The 25,005-nt window shown below is 38.0% G+C and overlaps 1 protein-coding gene across 1 annotated transcript in view; it reads left to right on the forward strand.

Annotated features, from left to right (window-relative positions):
• The first annotated feature begins 3,096 nt into the window (after positions 1–3,096).
• Positions 3,097–25,005, forward strand: part of ACTL6A (actin like 6A) — a 34,489-nt gene continuing 12,580 nt past the window's right edge. Inside the window, exons 1-3 of the mRNA XM_053711841.1 lie at positions 3,097–3,269; positions 18,449–18,525; positions 19,548–19,722. Of these exons, the coding sequence (XP_053567816.1) occupies positions 3,245–3,269; positions 18,449–18,525; positions 19,548–19,722 (277 nt within the window). The 5' untranslated portion in view covers positions 3,097–3,244. The remainder of the gene's footprint in view (positions 3,270–18,448; positions 18,526–19,547; positions 19,723–25,005) is intronic.

Here is a 25,005-nt window from a genome sequence, read left to right on the forward strand (position 1 = left end):
AAGGAGATCCCAGAGAAGCATTTACAACCATTTGTGCTATAATTGCACAAGCTGTTTGTAAATAATTTCAGTGATAAACCCAAAGTTTGTGAAAAAGTAAAAAAAAAGTTTTTATTTGATCGCATTTGGCGGTGAAATGGTAGCATGAAATATAGCAAAATGGGCCTAGATCAATACTTTGGGTTGTCTACTACACTAAAGCGAAAATTAAACGTACAAGTTCCCTACAAGCTAATGAATTAACACCTTCATTGCTGGGCATAATAGAAGTGTGGTGCGCAGCAGCATTTAGTGGCCTTCTAATTACCAAAAAGCAATCTCAAAGCCATAAATGTCTGCTATTTCTGAACAAAGGGGATCCCAGAGAAGCATTTACAACCATTTGTGCCATAATTGCACAAGCTGTTTGTAAATAATTGCAGTGAGAAACCTAAAGTTTGTTAAAAAGTGAACAATTTTTTTGTATTTTATTGCATTTGGCGGTGAAATGAAATATACCAAGATGGGCCTAGATCAATACTTTGGGTTGTCTACTACACTAAATCTAAAATTAACCCTTCAAACTCACTATAAGCTACTGAATTAATTCCGTCAATACTGGGCATAATACAAGTGTGGTGCACAGCAGCATTTACCGGATTTCTAATTACAAAAAAGCAACGCCAAAACAATATATGTCTGCTATTTCTGAACAAAGGGGATCCCAGAGAAGCATTTACAACAATTTGTGCCATAATTACACTAACTGTTTATAAATAATTTCAGTGAGAAAAATAAATTTTGTGAAAAAATAAACATTTTTTTTTATTTGATCGCATTTGGTGGTGAAATGGTGGCATGAAATATACCAAAATGGGCCTAGATCAATACTTTGGGATGTCTTATAAAATAAAATATATACATGTCAAGGGATATTCAGGGATTCCTGACAGATATCAGTGTTCCAATGTAACTAGCGCTAATTTTGAAAAAAATGGTTTGGAAATAGCAAAGTGCTACTTGTATTTATGGCCCTATAACTTGCAAACAAAGCAAAGAACATGTAAACATTGGGTGTTTCTAAACTCAGGACAAAATTTAGAAACTATTTAGCATGGTTGTGTTTTTTGGTGGTTGTAGATGTGTAACAGATTTTGGGGATCAAAGTTAGAAATACTGTGTGTTTTTTTTATTTTTTTCATCATATTTTATAATTGCTTTATAGTAAATAAAAAGATATGATGAAAATAATGGTATCTTTAGAAAGTCCATTTAATGGCGAGAAAAACGGTATATAATATGTGTGGGTACAGTAAATGAGTAAGAGGAAAATTACAGCTAAACACAAACACCGCAGAAATGCAAAAATAGCCTTGGTCCCAAACTGTCAGAAAATGAAAAAGTGCTGTGGTCCTTATGGGGTTAATGAAGAACTGGGTTTAAAAATGTCACTAAGCTTTTTAACAGCAAAACAAACTTTCTAGGGACATTTAAATAGAGCTCTGCAGATTTGGGAGCATATAAACAATAAATGTTGTTTATCAGCGCTGGTGCACATATAAGATACATGTCCCATGTTGATGTATGACAATAATATCAAGCTAATGACAAAGACATTTCACTCTCTCCCTAGCAAGGTAGTTATCACAGAAAAAATGCAAAAGATATTCCTAATGCTGCTCTCTGCATTGTTGTCACCAAACACTCATTGTCACAGTGTAATCTCAGTTTCTGTCCTCTATAGCGTCACCAGTATATACAACTAAAAACTGCAGGAGAAAGGCTTCAATATTTAATCTAGGATTAGAATTGTCGGCATCTGTTTTCTGTGAGTGCTCAGCCTCTGCATTATTCAACAACTTGTAGAAATGTAAAAATAGCCCTGGTCCTTAAAGTGATTGTCAATTTTCAGCTTTCTAATCAAAAATTTTGATTGTCAATACGCTTGCAATATAAACCGCTATATTTTTATTTTTTTTAATCATGCTGTCATGTTATAGTTTCAAATAATACTTAGCTACGATTTCAGGTTGAACTCCTCCCATCCATGATTTCCGGCTTGAAAGGTCCTTTCGTTATAGACCATTCCCTCACGCTCGCTTACGTATTACTGGAGCGCGCTCCCGCGGGCAAATCAATCTGCGCATGCGTTTCAATTTGGATTTCAATATGCGCTTGCGTGGCTTGTTCCGTTACTCCGAGCGATTGCGCCTGCTATGTAAATCAGAGAGTAAGGACCAAAGCGCATGCGCTAAACACGAACGAGCACGGAATGTGGATGACGATGTTATGAGACGCATGCGCAGTTGCATCGGTTCAATAGCGTGACGTAAATGAAAAAGGGGCAGGACGCCACGGGGTACGATCTCTAATTTGTCACAGCGGTCTGTCAATCAAATGCCAAACGAGGGACAAGATGGCGGGCGGAGGATTACAGTAAGAGAAATCGGGTTAAAAATGCTTCGTTACCTGAATAGAGCTATATTATAAAAAATTCATGAATTAAACTAACCTTTATTTTTATAGATTAATACATTAAGCAACAACAGAAAGCGTGACTTTACATACACTTTAAGGGTAAGAAAATGTAACAATGGTCGGGTCACTAAGGGGTTAATGTTCATTCACAGTGGTTACCTTATAAATCACAATCTGCATAAAACACTGTGAATGAACATAAGAGCAAGAAAGTTACAAAATGTTTCGTTTTCATAATCATTGTCTATAGCTTGTTTATTACATTAAAGTTGATTTAAAAAAAAAAAAAAAGCTTTGAGTGGAGGTCACATGTTTCCTGTCTAGAGTGGAGCTCCACTCTGCAGTTGGACCCTTCTCCATATTTGTGTCACAAGTTGCCGGAAATACGTGAACCCAATAATGGTACGCCCCTCAAAAAAATGACTGCTATAAAAAAAACAGCCGAGAGCCAGAATATTGTGAACTGCATTTAACGCTAAACTTGTCGAGTATCTTTCCCCCGTAAACAATACCCTGCACAATAGTTTGTGTAAAAACAACAAAAGGTTAACATCTTTATTACTAATGCGCATGCGTGCGTCGCTTAGTCTACTGCGCTCTACGTGAGCGGTTACAGGAAGAGAGGCGTGGCTATGGCTGGTTGTTCGTTTTGATTGGTGGCTCTAGCCGGTGAATCGGGGTGCATTGGTTTAGTTGCACTGAGCGTGCTTTCTATTGTTGGCGCGTTGAACGTGTGGTTTTAGTGTTTTGTTTTTCTAGTGTCCCGGTGTCCTCTGACAGGCTGGCCATGAGCGGAGGCGTGTACGGTGGAGGTGAGCAGAACGCGGCATGAACATCATTTTAACCCTTTGACTCCCGGAAAGGGCTGCTACCCGTTTCTTAGATTTTGCGTTGTAGTGATGTATGGCACCAAGGGGTTATACCAGCCTTTGTAATGATTTACATATTTAATGCTTTATAATCGCATCAGCATAAAAGTAGTTCCACAGAAAAGTAAATTTCCAGTGCCTAAAGCAACAATATAAGCTGCAGTTTACATATATTATAAGAAGGGCATTTACTAAAGTCAGTGCTGGGTCCTCTACGTGTGTGTATGTATATATATATATATATATATATCTTTATATCTCTATCTAATTTAATACACTATATACACATAGTGTTCTACCCAGGACCATTTTAATGGGTGCTGATTTTACTTACTAAATATATATACATACACACACAAGCTGAAAGATACCTGGCTCCTAGATTTTACACAATTTGTCAAGCACTGCTATAGCAAATACTTAAAGCGATGTGAAACCCAAACCTTTCCTTTCGTTATTCAGAAAGACACTACAAGTTTAAATAACTTTCTAATTTACTTCTATTATCAGATTTGCTTTATTCTCTTATCCTTTGAAGAAGCAGCAAAGCACTACTGGTTGCTAGCTGAAAACATCAAGTGTGAGCTAATGACAAGATGCATATATGTTTAGCCAAAAATAAGCAGATATCTCCCAGTAATGCATTGCTGATCCTACCCAGCTATGCTTTGTCAACAAATAACATGAAAACCAAGCAAATTAGATAATAGAGATCATGAAAGTTTAATTTTGAGTTTACTATTCCTTTTAAGTATTTACATTTTCAGTATAGGTGGGGATAGACTGCAGGAAAAGCAGATATTTCACTTACCAAAATAAAGGTAGAAGTGCTATTTGTAAACAAATTTATACACTCCAGCTGGTCAATGGGTTATTGGGACCAGAATTAAGGGGAGAACATTGTACAGTACACTGTACCTTTTTATGGTATGTTTTATGTATGATGTAGGTCTATACCCCCAGCATATTATTATTTTAAGCAGGTTTCAAATAACATGTTGAAAGGAGCAATTTATTTATTTTAAAATAAGCTCCTGCACCTTGTACGCTTTTGTGGTGTCCATCTTAAAATTGGTAATATTTTATGGGTCACATATTTTACTACTTTACACTAAACGAAAATCAGATGTAGCAATTAAGACATACACATATAATAGAATAAAGATATATTGGTAGAACATAGAGTATATTGCTTGAATTGCATGTCATGTGCGTTGACAGATGTTCAAAAATCTCAAGGAAATTTATTTCCGTGTGGAAGTTGTCAGTTCTGAGTGCAGTTGAGGTAAAAATGCACACCCATAGGAGTGTAGAATTTAGTTCAGGGATTTGCAAAAAGTTGAGCAAGTTGATTGGAAGCCTGAATGACTTAAAGGGACACTGAACCCAAAAATTTTCATTCGTGCAATTTAAAGCAACTTTCTAATTTACTCCTATTATCAAATTTTCTTCATTCTCTTGGTATCTTTATTTAAAATGCAAGAATGTAAGTTTAGATGCCAGCCCATTTTTATCAACAACCTGGGTTGTTCTTGCTGATTGGTGGATACATTCACCCACCAATAAACAAGTGCTGTCAATGGTTCTGAACTAAAAATAGCTTAGATGCCTTCTTTTTCAAATAAAGATAGAAAGAGAAGGAAGAAAAAATAATAGGAGTAAATTGGAAAGTTGCTTAAAATTGCATGCTCTATCTGAATTACGAAAGAAAAAATTTAGGTTCAGTGTCCCTTTAATTAATTAACCTGCAAATTTATACTGCAGTGTCTCGCCATTAACCATTTCTTTTATGTTTCTTAATTGTACAGCTCTAACTCCCCCCCCCCACAATTCCTTTTATGGCTGTATATATATATATATATATATATATATATATATATATTTATTGTTGCTTTTGGATGATTTTATTTTATGTAGTATTCCGATCTGCTCACTGTGTTCTTTCAAAAGAGCTAACTTTAGTACGTTCCGTTAACTGTTCTAACTTCTGATGGGTTGTGACGTAGGTAGTGGAATGCTATGACTAAGAGCAGCGCCTGCGCAGTGTGTATTTTAAATCAGCTGACGGAATGTCACTTCCGTTCGCTGATCTGACAGGACACAATGCTTGTCTAAACACTGATAAGGGGGAGGAGCAAAGTGCTTGAGGCAGCATAGCTTTGTAAGTTATTTTGCTTATTTTTATATATTATTTTAAAATACATGCCAACAAATTTTAAACAATGGTTTTTATACAAACTATTTTTACTTAATTTACCCTTTTAGGATATGAACAGATCTCAACCTGTTTTATGGCACTTTAAAGAGGCATAAGTGCAAAAAGAAAATTTGTTAAAGCATTTCATTATTGCACTATTGCTTGTGTTTTACTGATGCAGAGGGAGTCAGTTCCAGAGCAGCAATGCACTACTGTAAGGTATCTTAATACAGCTGATAAGCCAATCAAGAGTCATATACACTCACCGGCCACTTTATTAGGTACACCTGTTCATTTGCTTGGTAACACAAATTGCTAATCAGGCAATCACATGGCAGCAACTCAATGCATTTAGGCATCTAGACGTGGTGAAGACGACTTTAAGTACAAACCGAGCATCAGAATGGGGAAGAAAAGGGATTTAAGTGACTTTGAACGTGGCATGGTTGTTGCCAGACAGGCCTGTCTGAATATTTAAAAAACTGCTCATCTACTGGGATTTTCATGCACAACCATCTCTATAGTTTACAGAGAGTGGTCCGAAAAAGAGAAATTATCCAGAGAGTGGCAGTTGTTTGGACGAAAGGCAACAGTAACTCAACCACTTGTTAAAACCAAGGTATGCAAAATAATTATCTGTATGCACAACACTTTGAGCCTTGAAGCAGATGGGCTACAGCAGCAGAAGACCACACCGGGTGCCACTCCTGTCAGCTAACAGGAAACTGAGGCTACAATTTGCACAAGCTCATCAAAATTGGACAATAGAAGATTGGAAAGACGTTGCCTGGTCTGACGAGTCTCGATTTTAGCTGCGAAATTCAGATGGTAGGGTCAGAATTTGGTGTAAACAACATGAAGGCATGGATCCATCCTGCCTTGTATCAATGGTTCAGGGTGGTGGTGTAATGGTGTGGGGGATATTTTCTTGGCCCACTTTGGGCCCCTTAGTACCAATTGAGCATCATTTAAGCGCCACGGCCTACCTGAGTATTGTTGATGACCATGCCCATCCCTTTATGACTACAGTGTACCTATCTTCTAAAGGCTACTTCCAGCAGGATAACACACCATGTCATAAAGCTCAAATCATATCAAACTGGTTTATTGAACATGACAATGTGTTCACTGTACTCCCCTGGCCTCCACAGTCACCAGATCTCAATCCAATAGAGCACCATTGGGATGTGGTGGAACGGGAGATTTGCATCATGGATGTGCAGCCGACAAATTGGCAGCAACTGCGTTATGCTATCATGTAAACATGGACCAAAATCTCTGCAGAATGTTTCTAACACCTTGTTGAATCTATTCCACGACGAATTAAGGCAGTTCTGAAGGCATAAAGGGGTCCAACCCGGTACTAGCAAGGTGTACCTAATAAAGTGGCCGGTGAGTGTGTATGTAGCCACTAATCAACAGCTAGCGACCAGTATTGCATTGCTGTCCTGAGCCTACCTAGGTATGCTTATCAACAAAAGCACAGTTAGGTAATATAAGCGTTAACTCTGAAACGTAATTAGGTTCAAGGCTAATAGATTTTCACATAATCCGACACAAATACATATGTATCAACCCTTGCCAAGTTACCAATATGTAACTGTCCCATTTCAGTTTTGAACAGGTAGCTCTGCCTTTAAGTCTTTCCAACTTAATATATCTTTCTTTTGAGGTTCCAGAGAGGGATACGAATAAATGGTTTACTATATCCCCTTTCTGCTCTCGGTTGAAAAGGGGATATAGCAAACAGATATGGAGACAGAGCGCTATCTCAGATTCAAGCGTAATTTATTATAAAAGTTAATGTGCTCAAAACACAATATGCACTTCATAAACAAGTATGCCTTCAAAATTGTCCTGTGACTTCGTCTGTGTTCTTAAAAAGGAGTCATTGAACATTCCACACTCGTGGAGGCCTTCTTGCAAGAGTTCCAATGTTAGTCATGGCTTTGGTCACGTGTTTACCCACTACAGTAATCGGTCAAGGACAAGGCTCGAAAAACAGCCTCTACGTGTTTTTGTTGTTGTTTTTTTCTCCAGGTCCAGGCCGTGCTTTTTTAAGAGGAAGAATGAATTGGATATGAGAGATCTTCTCTTGTCTGATTCTTTAAGCATCACATTAGATCTGGGTTGAATTAAAAGTTAAAACACTACTTTTATATGTTGAGCTTGCTAAGCATTTTATACATCTTAACAGAGAGTACATTCTAACACAATATGTTAGAATGGAAAAATATTATACCTAAAAAATTTCTATAATGTACATTGTAGCAAACAGGTCAATTCTTCTGTATCAAAAATCCTGACAAAAAATAAAACTTCATAGTAAATCAGGCACAGTAATACAATCGTAGCACAATATATAGAAATAAAAAACTAACATTTTATAAAAAATTCAAGTGCGAAAATAAAAATTCTACTCTACAAATAAAAAACACATTAAACAAAGGATCACATGACCTCACATGTGCTTGGATATCAATAAATCCAAAAGGATTCTTGTTTCCTTAATTTTAATACCCTGTTCTGTTCAGATGGTTGAACCCAATCTATTCACTTGTATTCTTAAAGAGGAAGGGTTAGCGTTTACTATTGTGATGTTCCAGAAAATGTCTGGATACACTCTTTTTAAGTTAATTTTTCTTTAAAGTGATGGTAAATTCACCTAAGTGAGTGTTCATATTTTGAAAGAACGTATATCGATGTCTTTATTTTTGTACCAAACACAATTAATCTTTTTTTATTTTTTTATTTTATTTTATTAAAAAAAACACCCTTTTTGTGAGGCTATACGTTACCTGCTTCAATGCAGCCTCTTTCACACAATTTCTTATTCTTCCATTTGACAGGCAGCTTTTGCAGCCAGCCAATAGGAGCTGCACCATATGCCCTATGTAAGATTTTGACAGCACACTCCCGTGCTGGTAACTTAAAGCCGACTGCAGATTACCTCCTTTTCTCAGTTCTTTTGACAGACATGCATTTTAGCCAATCCGTGCTGAGCTATAAATAACTCTACGGCAGTGGGCACAATGTTAGTTCATGTGTCATATAGATAAAACACCCTCTAGCTGTGAAAAACTGTAAAAATGCCCTGAGATAAGAGGCGGCCTTTAAGGGCTTAGACATTAGCATATGAGCCTACCTACGTTTAGCTTTCAACATAGAATACCAAGAGAACAAAGTAAATTTAATGATAAAATTAAATTGGAAAGTTGTTTAAAATTACATGCCCTATCTGAATCATGAAAGCTTAATTTGGATTTTACTGTCTCTTTAATGTGAGACAGGAAGTTGGAAAAATGTTGAGTAAGGAAATATTTACTGTAAGTTTCAATGTCAAATTTAGTACGTACTAAAGTATATCTGCATTTTTTCCCGCATTCATTATTTGTTATTAAAACAAATGACGAAAAACGGCTATTGTCTGTAGTATGCAGCTCATTTTTGCGCAGGATTTATTTGTTACATTTTTATATAATATCTGTATTTGCACAAATATGTGTGTGTTGCACATTTACTCTAATGAATCTGGCGCCAAAATGAGCTAAATGCCACAGACAGTGGCCATGTTCGGCTATGTTTTAGTAACAAATAACAAATGCACATAACTTCTAAGATCCAAATGACTTTAATTTTAATGAAGAGGTATATGAAGAGAACTGAGAAGTCTATTCACTTACAATGGCAGCGCTCAGGAGCTAGTGGAGGCGCTTCACTCCCAGCGATGACGTGGCGCTAGGTGACGTCACAAGCAAGGGAGCTTTCGAAAAAACATTCGCATGCGCAAAGGGATCTGCTGCACAATAATGGACTGCGCATGCGAACGTTTTTACTAAGCTCCCTTGTAGCTGCCTGTTACACAACACCGTTTTTATGCCTAGAATGATTTCCCCAGTCTCTTCGCAAACATCGGAACTCTGACCCACGTCAGCTCAGCCCCTGTAGCTTATCCTGCACTGAATAGAGGTGGGTCAGAGTTGCCATGTTTGCCAAGAGACTGGGGAAATCATTCTCGGCATAACACTGTTGGTGTTGTCGAATATGGGGATCTAAAAATCGGGAATCGCCAATTCCTGGAACCCCGCCCACACATCTCTAGTTTGCTAACACACAACGATTATATATATATATATATATATATATATATATATATATATATATATATATATATATATATTATGATTTTTTGTGTGTGCTCTAGATAATGTAGCCCATTTCTTTTCACTTCATACACTACGTATGAAGTGAAAAGAAATGGGCTACATTCTCTAGAGCACACGAAAAATCATATATGTATAAAAACATGGTAGCCTCCACAGCAACACGTGTGTGGAGGCTGCCATGTTTCCAAGCGTCTGAGCTTGCTCTGAAAAGTCCCATCTTTTCCAGCACGCTGGAAGCGCTGGGACTTGCGTCACCAGAGCGCTCAAAAAACGCCAGGCATCTCACTTGCAAGTGTGAGGAAAAACGCTCCAAGCGAGTTCCAGTTCGCTTGGAGCGCTGCCCGAATGCAGCCTATGTAAAAGGACAGGTGTCAGCAGTGAATTGGGTCTTTTGTGTGGCAGGAAAACAGAGGGCATCTTAATGTATAAATATATAGAAGCAGAATGAAAACAATCAAATGTTGTAGACATAAGGAATTCCATTGCTGACTTTGTAAGGGAAATCTATGTGAAATGTTGAAATATAACCTTTCTTTCATGTAATTGGCAAGAGTCCATGAGCTAGTGACATATGGGATATACAATCTTACCAGGAGGGGCAAAGTTTCCCAAACCTCAAAATGCCTATAAATACACCCCTCACCACACCCACAATTCAGTTTTACAAACTTTGCCTCCCTTTATAGTAAGTTTGTGCATGATTTTCTTAGTTGATATGCGCTTCTCAGTTTTTTGAAGTATAGTGTTTGTCAGAGGGATGTGAAGAGAGTATCACCTATTGATTCCATGATTTTCCTTGCAGGAAATCTTTTCAAAGGTTCTCTATTATCGGTTGTAGAGATTCATCTCCTACCTCCCTTTTCAGATCGACGATATACTCTCATATTCCATTACCTCTACTGATATTGTTTCAGTACTGGTTTGGCTATCTGCTATATGTGGATAGGTGTCTTTCGGTAAGTATGTGTTCATTACTTAAGACACTCTCGACTATGGTTTGGCACTTTATGTATAAATATAAAGTTTTAAATATATGTATTGTACTTATTTGCCATGAGTCAGGTTTATGTATATTTCCTTTTTGCAGACTATCAGTTTCAAATTTGGGAAACATATTTAGGAAGTTTTTTTCTTACCTGGGGTATCGTCTTTTCTTCAAATTGACTGCTTTTTTTCATTAATTTTCACGGGCAAAATTAGGCTTGCGAGGTCGCAAAATGCTGATATTTATTGCGTCCATTCCGGATGTTAGCGCCAAAAAATCTAATTTTGCATTGTGCGTCATTCTTGGCGCCAAATCATTCAATTATTTAAACCCCACTTCCTATATGCCTCTTTCCTTTTTTATGCTTACAAGGGCAATGCTGTTTGCATTTTTTCCCATTTTTGAAACTGCCATATAAGGAAATTTATATTTTTGCTTTATATGTTGATTTTTTTTTTTCTCTTACATTTGCAAGATGTCTCAATCTGATCCTGTCTCAAAAACCACTGTTGGAACCCTGCTGCATGATAACAGTTTTACCAAAGCTAAGTGCATCTGTTGTAAATTTGTGGAGATTATATCTCCAGCTGTAGTATGTAACAGTTGTCATGATAAGCTTTTACATGCAGAGAATGTATCCATTAGTACTAGTACAATGCCTGTTGTTCCTTCAACATCTAATGTACATGATATTCCTGTGAATATAAAAAGATTTTATTGCTGATGCGATTCAGAAGGCTTTGTCTGCTATTCCGCCTTCTAATAAACGTAAAAGGTCTTTTAAAACTTCTCATAAATTTAATGAAATTTCAAATTACAGACAACATAGTGAATTATCCCCCTCTGAGGATCTATCTGGTTCAGAAGATCCTACCTCAGATATTGACACTGACAAATCTACATCTCTCTTTAAGATGGAGTATATACGTTCCTTGTTAAGAGGTGTTGATTACTTTGGATATTGAGGAAACTAGTCCTCCTTGATATTAAAACTAGTAAACGGTTAAATTCTGTTTATAAACCTCCTGTGGTTACTCCAGAGGTTTTTCCAGTTCCTGATGCTATTTCTGATATGATTTCAAAGGAATGGAATAGGCCTAGTACTTCTTTTATTCCTTCTAGTTTTAAAAAGTTGTATCCTGTGCCAGCAGCTAGATTAAATTTTTTGGAAAAAAAAAAAGTTGATGGGGCCATTTCTTCTTTTGCCAAACGTACTTCTATTCCTATGGGAGAGAGTACTTCTTTTAAGGACCCTTTAGATTGGAAACTTAAATCTTATCTAAGGAAAGCTTATTTATTTTCTGGCTACATTTTTAGGCCTGCTATATCCATGGCTGATGTTGCAGCTGCATCAACTTTTTGGTTAGAAAGCTTAACGCAACAGGAAACAGATTCTGATTGGTCTAACATTGTTCGCTTGCTTCAACATGCTAATCATTTTATCTGTGATGCTATTTTTGATATCATTAATATTGATGTTAAAGCTATGTCTTTAGCTATTTTAGCTTGAAGAGCTTTGTGGCTCAAATATTGGAATGCTGCCATGGTATCGAAGTCTAGATTACTATCTTTCTTTCCAAGGTAACAATTTATTTGGTTCTCAGTTGGATTCCATTATTTCAACTGTCACTGGGGGGGAATGGAGTTTTTTTTTACCTCAGTATAAAAGATCTAAGGGTAAATCTAAAGCTTCTAATCGTTTTCTTTCTTTTTGACAGAATAAGGAACAGAAAGCCAATCCTTCCCCCAAAGAATCTGGTTCCAATTGGAATTTTTTTGCAAGTTAGAATAAATCCAAGCCTTTTAAGAAACCAAAGCCAGCCCCCAAGTCCGCATGAAGGTGCGGCCCTCATTCCAGCTCAGCTGGTGGGGGGCAGATTAATTTTTTTCCCAAACATTTGGGCAGTTTCTGTCCAAAATCAATGGATTCAGAGTATTGTCTCTCAAGGGTATTGAATAGGTTTCGGAGTAAGACCTGTGAGAAGATTTTTTTTCTTTCACACGTCCCAGCAAATCCAGTAAAGGCTCAGGCTTTTCTGAAGTGTGTTTCAGGTATAGAGCTTTCAGGAATAATCATACCAGTTCCGTTTCAGGAACAGGGTCTGGGGTTTTATTCAAATCTCTTCATTGTCCCAAAAAAAGAAAATTAATTCGGGCCAGTTCTGGATCTGAAAATTTTTAATCGTTTTGTAAGAGTGCCAACTTTCAAAATGGTGACTATAAGGACAAGGGGTGTGCATCTTCACTGGTCTCGCAATTCGATTACGATTATCCTGTTAACGATTCGATTCCGCGATGCATCACGATTACTGCCCATGATTTTCATGAACTTGTTCTATTATATATATTATATATACACTCTCACACACACGATAGCTGCATTTTGATTGTCAGGGTGTCATCTACTATTTATTGGGGAAGGAAAAACTGCTGATATTACAGGCGCCACTCCAAGCTGCAGGTGGCCAGCTATAATTATGACCCTGCACTTTAAGGTTTTTTGTACTGAGTTCCCCGCTTCTGTGAGGTCACAGTGTGGGCATTCTGCAGCATCCCGGTAATAGCCAAAGAACACCTTTTGAAGCCGCTTCCCTTCGTTCATGGTGTCCAGATGGAATGTTACAACCCCTGATCCGTGATCTGATGCTGTGAGTCCATGGACACTGGGTAGCCCTGGGAGTACGCCATGGTTCTGTGTAGTGCAATAGAAGAGAGGGGGGCAGGGGCACTTTGTATCTTCCCTTGCCAGGCTCTAGTGTCGGACTGGAGGCGGGGTCTCGTGGTATATAGTAGAGCACTGCATTGAGTAGATACTACAACGGAACGCGGTATACTACTCACCAGGCTTTGCACTGGCTCCTTATGATACGGCACAGGACTCACTCTGCATGACAGCCGCAAAACGCCATTGATAAATTGCTGACTGAAGCAGATTAGATGCTCCACATGCCGCTCGCCCAGCCGCTGTCTACTAGTACACACTGTCACTGGAGTCCCTAATTGTTGTTTGATTGAAAGTGGCTGGCAGTGTCAGAACTCTTTACCTAACTGAATAATTCCTACAAGGCATCTGCCTTGTTGCGCCCCAACAGGGGGGGGGTGCAAAGTTAATAATTACTGATTCACTGAGGTTTCACGGCTGACATTACTATTGGTCAGTCTTCAACATGCAACACACTGCAAACATAGCAGGAACTGATGCGGTATTAACTCTTTGCATGTTGAAGACTGAACAATAGTAATGTTAGCTGTGAAAACTCAGCGAATGGATAATTATTATGGCGTTGGCTGCAACTAAGGATCCACCACTCTATCTTTCCTTGCCTCTGGTGTCGGTCTGGAGGAGGGGTCACGTGACATTGCATGAATCGATTAGACTCTTCACTGTATCGATGCACCATCGTTAAAGGCTGCGTCGTCATGCATCATTGTTCCGATTATTTTCAACACCCCTAATAAGGACTATTCTGCCTTTTGTTCAGCATGGTCATTATATGTCCACAATAGACTTACAGGAGGCATATCTTCATATTCCGATTCATCCAGACCACTATCAGTTTCTGAGATTCTCTTTTCTAGACAAGCATTACCAATTTGTCGCTCTTCCATTTGGCCTAGCGAGCGCTTCAAGAATTTTTTTCAAAGGTTCTCGGTAGGGATGCACCGAAATTTCGGCTGCAGAAAGTTTCGGCCAAAAATTGCATTTTTGGTTATTTCGTTTTTTTTGCCTTTTATTTTCGGTAAAATTATTGTGTAGCATATTTCAAATTTGATGCCAGCCTAGAGCTGCTGTTTGAGTTCATTACTTGACTTACTGTTTTGCATATAATAGTTTTCTAGGACTATACTTTTATTTTGATAACTGGTAAAAAAAAAACGTTTAAATCTAATTCTGTTACACAGAACTAAATAAAGAATAATACTAGCGATGCACCAAAATTTGGGCCGCCGAAAATGTGCAATTCCAATTTCGGCCCAAAAAGGACCAAAATGGCAAAAAATGCACAGCCCTCCCCTGTTCTATTGAGTTACATGTCTATCCTTAGCATAAGGTGAGCAGCACAGCACTGGCATGGTACACAGAGCGCACACATAAGTTCCATGACATGATGATATTTGAAACCAGCAGTGCCCTTTTTTTTTAGAAGGAAACCAAGTTCTAAATAGAGTATTCAAAGGAGGAAAAGTAACATGTTTATAAACGCTTGATATTATCAGACACAGCCCTAAGCACACACAGTGAATATGTATAAGCCTTATATACAGTGCTCATTCATCAGCCTCTTGTGCGTAGACATTCTATTTGCCGTAGGCAAATATGCATGCACACTATATATGCATAAGCCCCAAGCTCGCACATAGTTGGTACAAATTAGCACCCACCAGACAGTGTATACAAAAAAGCACAGTAACTTTCTATAACCACCTTGCACTTAAGGTCGTAGCTAACTCTGGTGATAGGTGACAGGCAGACTCCATTTGGGGCTTCGGACATATAATCTGACGGGTCAGTGTGAGACCCAAACCAGGAACTAGGCGGAGATACGATGAGAGACGATCAGGTGCAGCCACGCCCATTGCACGGATAACTACACCCAAAAACAAAACACATGTCCACCTCTTACTGTTGTCTGGCTATAACCACGCTCTCCCTTGTAGAGCTCCACCAGTTTCACTGCAGATCACGCCCTACGGTACAAGTGACCATGCCCATTTGTTGGAGCTTTCCCGCCTACAAGTTCTCTCAGCTACACACAAACACACTGTAGTTAAAAAAGAAAAAAAAACATTTTTGTTTTCGGCCAGGGGCATCCTGAATTTTCGGTATCGGTTTCGGTCCAGAATTTTTATTTTGGTGCATCCCTAGTTCTCGGTGCCCTACTGTCTGTAATCAGAGAACAGGGTATTGCGGTGTTTCCTTATTTGGACGATATCTTGGTACTAGCTCAGTCTTTACATTCTGCCAAATCTCACACAAATCAACTAGTGTTGTTTCTTCAAAGACATGGTTGGAGGATCAATTTTACCAAAAGTTCCTTGATTCCTCAGACAAGGGTCAGATTTTAGGTTTCCAGATAGATTCAGTGTCCATGACTCTGTCTCTAACGGACAAGAGACAAATAAAATTGGTTTCAGCTTGTCGAAACCTTCAGTCTCAATCATTCCCTTTAGTGGCTATGTGCATGGAAGTTTTAGGTCTCATGACTGCAGCATCGGACACGATACCCTTTGCTCGTTTTCATATGAGACCTCTTCAGCTTTGTATGCTGAATGAATGGTGCAGGGATTATGCAAGGATATCATAATTAATATCCTTAAATCCCAATGTTTGACTCTCTCTAACTTGTTTGTTAGATCACCATCGTATAGTTCATGGGGCCTCTTTTGTTCGTCCAACCTGGACTGTAATCACAACAGCTGCAAGTCTTTCAGGTTGGGGCTCTGTCTGGGGATCTCTGACAGCAGAAGGGGTTTGGAAATCTCAAGAGGCGAGGTTACCAAACAATATTTTTTAACTCTGCTATTTTCAGTGCTCTTCAGGTTTGGCCTCTGTTGAAGAGAGAACCATTCATTTGTTTTCAGACAGACATTCTCACAACTGTGGCATATGTCAGTCTTCAGGGTGGGACTCGCAGTCCCCTACCTATGAAAGAAGTATCTTTGATACTTACTTGGGCGGAATCCAGCTCTTGTCTAATTTCTGCGGTACATATCCCAGGTGTAGACAATTGGAAAGCGGATTATCTCAGCCGTCAGACTTTACATCTGGGGGAGTGGTCTCTCCATCCAGATGTGTGTTTTCAGATTGTTCAGATGTGGGGTCTTCCAGAAATAAATCTGATGGCTTCCCATCTAAACAAACTTCCCAGGTACTTTTCCAGGTCCAGGGATCCTTAGGCGGAATCGGTGGATGCGTGAGCAGTTCCTTGGTTTTACCAACCTGCTTATATCTTCCTGCCTCTAGTTCTTCTTCTTAGAGTGATCTCCAAGATCATCATGGAACAATCGTTTGTGTTTCTGGTAGCACCAGTATGGCCTCACAGGTTCTGGTATGCAGATCTTGTCCGGATGTCCATCAGGATCTCAAATCGTTAAATTTGAAGTTATGGAAATTGAATGCTTAGTCATAGAGGTTTCTCTGACTCAGTGATTGATACTATGTTACAGGCTCGTAAATCTGTTTCTTGGAAGATTTATTATCGAGTTTGGAAGACTTATATTTCATGGTGTTCTCATAAATTCTCCTGGCATTCGTTTAGAATTCCTAGAATTTTACAGTTTCTTCAGGATGGTTTGGATAAAGGTTTGTCTGCAAGTTCCTTGAGGGGACAAATCTCTGCTCTTTCTGTTTTATTTCACAGAAAGATTGCTAAGCTTCCTGATATTCACTGTTTTGTTCAGGCTTTGGTCCGTATCAAGCCTGTCATTAAATCAATCTCTCCTTGGAGTTTTAATTTGGTTTTGAAGGCTTTACAGGCTCCTCCTTTTGAGCCTATGCATTATTTTGATATTAAACTACTTTCTTGGAAAGTGTTGTTCTTTTTGGCTATCTCTTCTGCTAGAAGAGTTTCCGAATCATCTGCTCTTTCTTGTGATTCTCCTTTTCTGATTTTCTATCAGGATAAGGCAGTTTTGCGGACTTCATTTAAATTTGTACCTAAAGTTGTGAATTCTAACAACATTAATAGGACAATTATTGTTCCCTCTTTGTCCTAATCCTAAGAATTCTTTGGTTAGATCCTTATATTCTCTGGATGTTGTAAGAGCTTTGAAATATTATGTTGAAGCTACTAAAAATTTCAGGAAGACTTCTAGTCTATTTGTTGCCTTTTCTGGTCCTAGGAAAGGTCAGAAAGCTTCTGCCATTTCCTTGGCATCCTGGTTAAAGCTTTTGATTCATCAGACTTATTTGGAGTCGGGTCAGGCCCGCCTCAGAGAATCACAGCTCATTCTACTAGATCGGTTTCCACTTTGTGGGCTTTTAAGAATGAAGCTTCAGTTGATCAGATTTGCAAAGCAGCAACTTGGTCTTCTTTGCATACATAAATTCTACCGTTTTCGATGTATTTGCCTCTTCGGAAGCAGTTTTTGGTAGAAAAGTTCTTGAGGTATCTTTTTCAGTTTGATTCCTCTGCTTATGTTTAAGTTTTTTTCTTTTCAATTATGAGAAAAACTTATTTTTTTGGATGTGGATTTAATTTTTTCAGCAGAAAATGGCTGTTCTTATTTTTATCCCTCTCCTCTCTAGTGACTTTTCTGTGGAGTGCCACGTCTTGGGTATTCCTATCCCATACGTCACTAGCTCATGGACTCTTGCCAATTACATGAAAGAAAACATAATTTATGTAAGAACTTACCTGATTAAATTAATTTTTCATATTGGCAAGAGTCCATGAGGCCCACCCTGTCTATGGTAGTTATGATTTTTTTTGTATAAAGCACAATTCTATTTCCAGTTCATTTTTTTATGCTTTCTACTCCTTTTTCTGTCACCCCACTACTTGGCTATTCGTTAAACTGAATTGTGAGTCTGGTGAGGGGTGTATTTTATGGGCATTTTGAGGTTTGGGAAACTTTGCCCCTCCTGGTAGGATTGTATATCCCATACGTCACTAGCTCATGGACAATTACCAATATGAAATAAATTTATCAGGTAAGTTCTTACATAAATTATGTTTTGTCATTATCTTTTGCAAATTTGATCATATAAATATGTATTATAAAATTATTTTCCTATCAATATATATTCATGTTTACTCTTATCCCTCTTTAGATGAAGTTGGCGCTTTGGTGTTTGATATAGGCTCTTATTCTGTTCGTGCAGGTTATGCTGGAGAGGACTGTCCCAAGGTAAACATGATGATGTGTGGCTTGCTAGTGCAGTTGGTATATTTTATAGTCGCTGTATTTTTTTGGTAGTGAACCCCAAAATACTATTAATGGTTAACAGTGTTTTTACTCCCAACAAGTTATTTAGTATACGCATAAATATATACACTTTTCATACTTTATAAAATTTTATGCCAAAATTAAAATAAATATCCATATTTTTTTTTCCAATTTTAATAGCATCATGGTGTTGATTTGTGGAACTACCATGATAAATAATTCATGGCTATGTTTACCCTCTTTTCCCATAGATAAATCAATCTATATTTTGGAATAATTTGTATATGTGCATCTTCAAAATGGGACAGTTTGTAGAGGGGATGGAACCAAGTGTAAACAATATCTTATGTTATTTAGATATTTGCATTACGTAATGCAGCTTATACATGTAAACTAAACGTAGTATATCATTTTTAATACTTTTGTATATATAGTACCCTCAGAAAGAAAGTACAGTACTGTAATCAGATATTTGTTGTTCTAAAATACAAATAGTCAATATTTATTTAAAACACATAAAAAAATACACATGCAGAGAAAATTGTGACTTACAGGCATTTAGAAATAGTAAATTTTGATCATTTAATTTTAAGAAAAATATTATTTGAGAAATTTCAATTTCAGAATGTGTGGATTTTTGGAATTCTGGTTTTGCGGATTTGTACCTGTATAATATACACACACGTCTTGTTACCTGGCTATGCACTATCACAAGTATTGTAGAGAAATACTCATCATGTTTGCACTGAATGACAAGTGTTCGTAAATGCATTGTTCTTTGCCTTAGTTGCTTATTGTACAAGTGAACCTTTTGTTATACACTATTGTGAAACATGTGGTTTTGCTGATTTTATGTATAAACCATTTTGACAGCTGTTATCATCATCCAGGTCTATGGCTTCTAGCCTGTGCAAATAGTTTGGTCTAACAGATATGTTTGGTTTATGTTTTTTGCCTTTTAGCAGTCTGTATTCCATTTTCAGGTAGATTTTCCCACCACAATTGGTGTGGTTATGGACAGGGAAGATGGAGGAGCACCAATGGAAATTGATGGAGATCAAAACAAATCAAGAGGACCCACATACTATATAGATACCAATACACTCCGGGTACCAAGGGAAAACATGGACAGCTTTTCACCCCTGAAAAATGGAATGAGTAAGTCTCTGTTTTGAAATTTAGCAAGTAGTGTTTTTATGGTTTTTTTTATATATTTTTTGAGAATAGCACCCACATGCCATATTAATGGGACATTCTAACATAAAGACAAAATGTTTTTAAATATTATAAAATATAAATAAAAATATTTTATTCTTCAACAAACTCCCCCTTCTTACCATGGGCCTGAAGATCTAAAGGTATTCGCTCTGGGTAGTAATCGAAGATGCTTTTTTTTATCATCGGGCCGGATATGTTTATCCCATACAAAGGGTCAAAACACATATTATTTCCACAGCCAGTACCCGACCATGCAACTTTAGATGGGAATACAGCCAGTGATTGAATAATATTACTGTTTACCAAATTTGGTTACGCTCATTTTAGATCTGAGAATTTAATGTAGCCTAGTAAATTCTCTCACTTATATTCTCATTATGGCACCTGGATTTTGCATGCAAACAGAGAATTTGTCTTTTTCTGTCAAAAAGGTTGAATGTTCAACCTTGGAAAGATTGGTGTTATTCTTAGCCAGTTAGTTTAGTTCAGCATATCAGATTGCTCTAAAGATTATAATTCTCTGCTTGGGCGAGCCTCATAGAAAGGTTGTTCTCTGATACTGATGGTATAATCTAGTTTTATCCCAGTAGGAGGTGTTTCATTATTAAAGGGACAGTCAACATCAGAATTTTTGTTGTTTAAAAAGATGGATAATCCCTTTATTACCCATTCCCCAGTTTTGCATAATCAACACTGTTATATTAATATACTTTTTACCTCTGTGATTACCTAAGCATCTTATGCAAGCCCCCTGATCACATGACATTTTATCTATTGACTTTAATTTTAGCGAATTAGTGCAGTGTCTGCCACAAGTCACGGGCGTGATCACAATGTTATCTATAGGGTTTACATGAACTAGCTCTCCCTTGTGGTTAAAAGCAAATAAAAAAGCATGTGATAAGAGGCGGCCTTCAAGGGCTTAGAAATTATCATATGAGCCTTCCTAGGTTTAGCTTTCAACTAAGAATACCAAGAGAACAAAGCAAAATTGGTGATAGAAGTAAATTGGTAAGTTGTTTAACATTACATGCCCTATTTGAAACATGAAAGTTTTATTTGGACTTGACTGTCCCTTTAAAAAGTGAAGCAGGCATTGTCCTGGTTGGTAAAGGTATGTTTTGCTCTAGATAAGACAGAATCACCAGACTCCTGATGGGTTTGACAGTGTACTGTAAAACTTGATTCCCCTTAAAGGACTAGTAAATACAGTCAAATTGCATGATAAAGACATTGCAATAGCACTTAGTCTGAACTTCAAATGAATAGAAGTTTTTTTTTCTGACAAATTTCAGTTATGTCTATTTCCACTCCTCCTGTGTCATGTGCCAGCCATCGGCCAATCACAAATCCAAATACGTATATTCTGCTAATTTTGCACATGCTCTATGAGCTGGTGACACAAAAGTTCTGAATATCAAAAGACTGCACATTTTTGGTAATGGAAGTAAATTGGAAAGTTGTTGCTCTATCTGAATCATGAAATTTTTAGGATCACAATTGGAGATGAAAAAAAGTATATTTGTATCACCAAGACAATTGGGCTATTATGACAACATAGACCAAGCAGTCTGAGGTGAAATATAATAAACTTAGGTAAGTTGCTGTTAATGCAAGCACAGCAAATTAAAGCACACAGATTTCTCAGATCTTTTATTGCCTCACAGATAGGAATCAGTGTAGAATTGCAAGTAATTCTAAAAGTCTTTTATGGTCAGTAATAAGCAACACTAAACTTCCTTTATATACCTGCCTGCAATAAATTGAGAGATTATGCAGGAGTGGTTGTTTGTTCAAAAAAGAAGAGAGAGAGCAGCTTGATGTTTCCCTTTTTAATGGGTTTCCAATGACTTGTTATACCAGCTGAAGAGTATAACATGGGTGGGAAATCGTTCCTTTAGATTTATCTTTTAATATGAAATAGTTTTTGCTCTTGGAAACCGCAAGTCATCAAAATGTATCTCTGTCTCTGTAAATAGATTTTTGGGAACATATTAAAGAGGGGGAAATTTTATAGTACACTGTAAAACTAGAATGGGGAGTGACAGTGCGGAATTTTTCTTGTTCAAGGATGTTGCATGTAAATGTTGTGGAAATCAGGGTAATTGGTCTAGATCTTGACTGCTTCCTGTATTGTTAGTAGAATATGAAATATTTTACGTAGCGTATAACTCCAATATCCTACATCTGACTTCAGAGATACTCTTTAGCTGACCTAGGAAGTTATATGTGGTTTTGTGATGTCTAGGAGGTGTGCAGCTCTTTACAATTGTTTATCTTCTAGGACCAAACAAGTGCCAGGCAAACTGAGTTCTACTCACAGAATAGAGCCTCAACAGAACACATTTTTATCACCAAACGCTGCCATAGGAAATGTTGACAATTACATTATTAAGTCAGTAGGGTGTGCAAAATGGTGTCCATTCTCAAAAGCATATCTAATAGACAATGTCACCATGTGGTGGGATTTCCCACTTTCCCATGCATTTATTTTGATTTCATCTTCTCTCCTCTGTCCTAAATCTTCACCAAGATAAGGTAGGTTTTGTGAACGTTCGCTTACATTCTTCTTTTGACTGATTGTTGATGGACTTTTACTTAGACCTCCAGATGCAAGGCACATTCGTTCAGCCAGGCCCAGCTTGTTAGCTGAGAGCGCCATTTGAATAAGACTGGCCTTTCTGATCACATGGTGACGACCAAGGACGTACGCCACAACTCCTCAAAAAAAAAAATACAGTTAATGACCGAGGACGTGTGGCGTACGTCCTTGGTCTGGAAAGCAGCTGGAAGCGATCCTGCTCGCTTCCAGCTGCTTTCCGGTTATTGCAGTGATGCCTCGATATGGAGGCATCCTGCAATAACCCCCCTTGGCCATCCAATGCATAGAGAGCTACTCTGTGGCCCTCTCTGCACCGGACATCGATGGCCGGTATCGTTGGTGGGTGGGAGCTTACGTGGGAGGCGGGTGGGCGGCCATCGATGCTCTGTGTGGAGTGGAGGGGGGCGGGATCGTGGGCGGGACCTACGGGGGCGCGCACGGGGGTGGTGGGCGGGAGCGTGCACGGGGCGGGAGCGGATGGGAACCGCTACACTACAGAAAAAAAATAGTTATAAGTAAAAAAAACTTATTTTTAAGCATTAAAAATTGAATCTAAGGGATCTGGAAGGGGTTGGGGGTTGGTCTTGGTGGTGGGGGGGGGGGGGAAAGCTACACTACAGAAAAGGGCATTTTTTTTAAAAAAAGGCACATTTTTTTACTAAACTGGGTACTGGCAGACAGCTGCCAGTACCCAAGATGGCGCCCATTAAGGCAGAGGGGAAGGGTTAGAGAGCTGTTAGGTGGGGGATCAGTGAGGTTGGGGTCTAAGGGGGGATCCTACACATCAGCATATGTAAATATGCTTTAAAAAAAAAAAAGGCCAAATACCTTTTTATTTTAGTACTGGCAGTTTCTGCCAGTACTTAAGATGGCGGGACAATTGTGGGGTGGGGGAGGGAAGAGAGCTGTTTGGGAGGGATCAGGGGGTCTGATGTTTCAGGTGGGAGGCTGAGCTCTACACTAAAGATAAAATTAACCCTGCAAGCTACATAATTAACCCCTTCACTGCTAGCCATAATACACGTGTGATGCGCAGCGGCATTTAGAGGCCTTCTAATTACCAAAAAGCAATGCCAAAGCCATATATGTCTGCTATTTCTGAACAAAGGGGATCCCAGAGAAGCATTTACAACCATTTGTGCCATAATTGCACAAGCTGTTTGTAAATAATTTCAGTGAGAAACCTAAAATTGAGAAAAATTTTACGTTTTTTTTTTTAGTTTGATCGCATTTGGCGGTGAAATGGTGGCATGAAATATACCAAAATTGGCCTAGATCAATACTTGGGGTTGTCTACTATACTACACTAAAACTACCCCAAAAAGCTCCCTAATTAACCCCTTCACTGCTGGGCATAATACACGTGTGGTTCGCAGTGGCATTTAGCGGCCTTCTAATTACCAAAAAGCAACGCCAAAGTCATATATGTCTATTTCTGAACAAAGGGGATCCCGGAAAAGAATTTACAACCATTTATGCCATCATTGCACAAGCTGTTTGTAAATAATTTAAGTTAGAAACCAAAAGTTTGTGAAAAAATTTGTGAAAAAGTGAACAATGTTTTGTATTTGATTGCATTTGGCGGTGAAATGGTGGCACGAAATATACCAAAATGGGCCTAGATCAATACTTTGGGTTGTATACTAAAAAAAAGTATATTCATGTCCATGGATATTCATGAAAGATATCGGTGTTCGAATGTAACTAGCGCTAATTTTGAAAAGAAATGGTTTGGAAATAGCAAAGTGCTACTTGTATTTATGGCCCTATAGTTTACAAAAAAAGCAAAGAACATGTAAACATTGGGTATTTCTAAACTCAGGACAAAATTTAGAAACTATTTAGCATGGGTGTTTTTTGGTGGTTATAGATATGTAACAGATTTTGGGGGTCAAAGTTAGAAAAAGTGTGTTTTTTTTCCATTTTCCCCCATATTTTATAAAAAAAATTATAGTAAATTATAAGATATGATGATAATAATGGTATCTTTAGAAAGTCCATTTAATGGCGAGAAAAACGGTACATAATATGTGTGGGTACAGTAAATGAGTAAGAGGAAAATTACAGCTAAACACAAACACCTCAAAAATGTAAAAATGTCCTTGGTCCCAAACGGACAGAAAATGGAAAAGTGCTGTGGTCATTAAGGGGTTAATTCTCAATGTCTCTACCCCGTTTGTCTTTTCTCTGTATAGATACAATAGCATGAAAATTAATTTAGATTCTTTGCTGCTCATCATATCCATTATGAGAGTCAAGTGTGCCCAGTAAGCCAAACAGAATTTCCTGATACAAGTACTTTTAATCAAGCTATTTCATCACTTTTCCTTTTATCAACTAGAAGTGCAATCTGAATCTAAAGGTATTGTTATCGATGCAATGTTGCAAGCTTATAGCCTTTATACAGTGTAGTAATGTGTTTTGACATAGTGGCAGCTGGCCTCGGGCAAGAGAGCAGCTTTGTTCTCACCAGTGTAAACATTGAAGTCATTTTAATAAGTTACTTTCAGAAAGAAGATATCGTATACCACCTAAGAGAAGTTTTGGGTGTTCAAGGGGTAGCTTCTCTCTGTTTTATGTGTCTTAAGAAACAGAGCTAAAATATGGACATTTCAGTTGGT

The sequence above is a fragment of the Bombina bombina genome, chromosome 4 (assembly GCF_027579735.1).
Source record: "Bombina bombina isolate aBomBom1 chromosome 4, aBomBom1.pri, whole genome shotgun sequence".
NCBI lineage: Eukaryota > Metazoa > Chordata > Amphibia > Anura > Bombinatoridae > Bombina > Bombina bombina.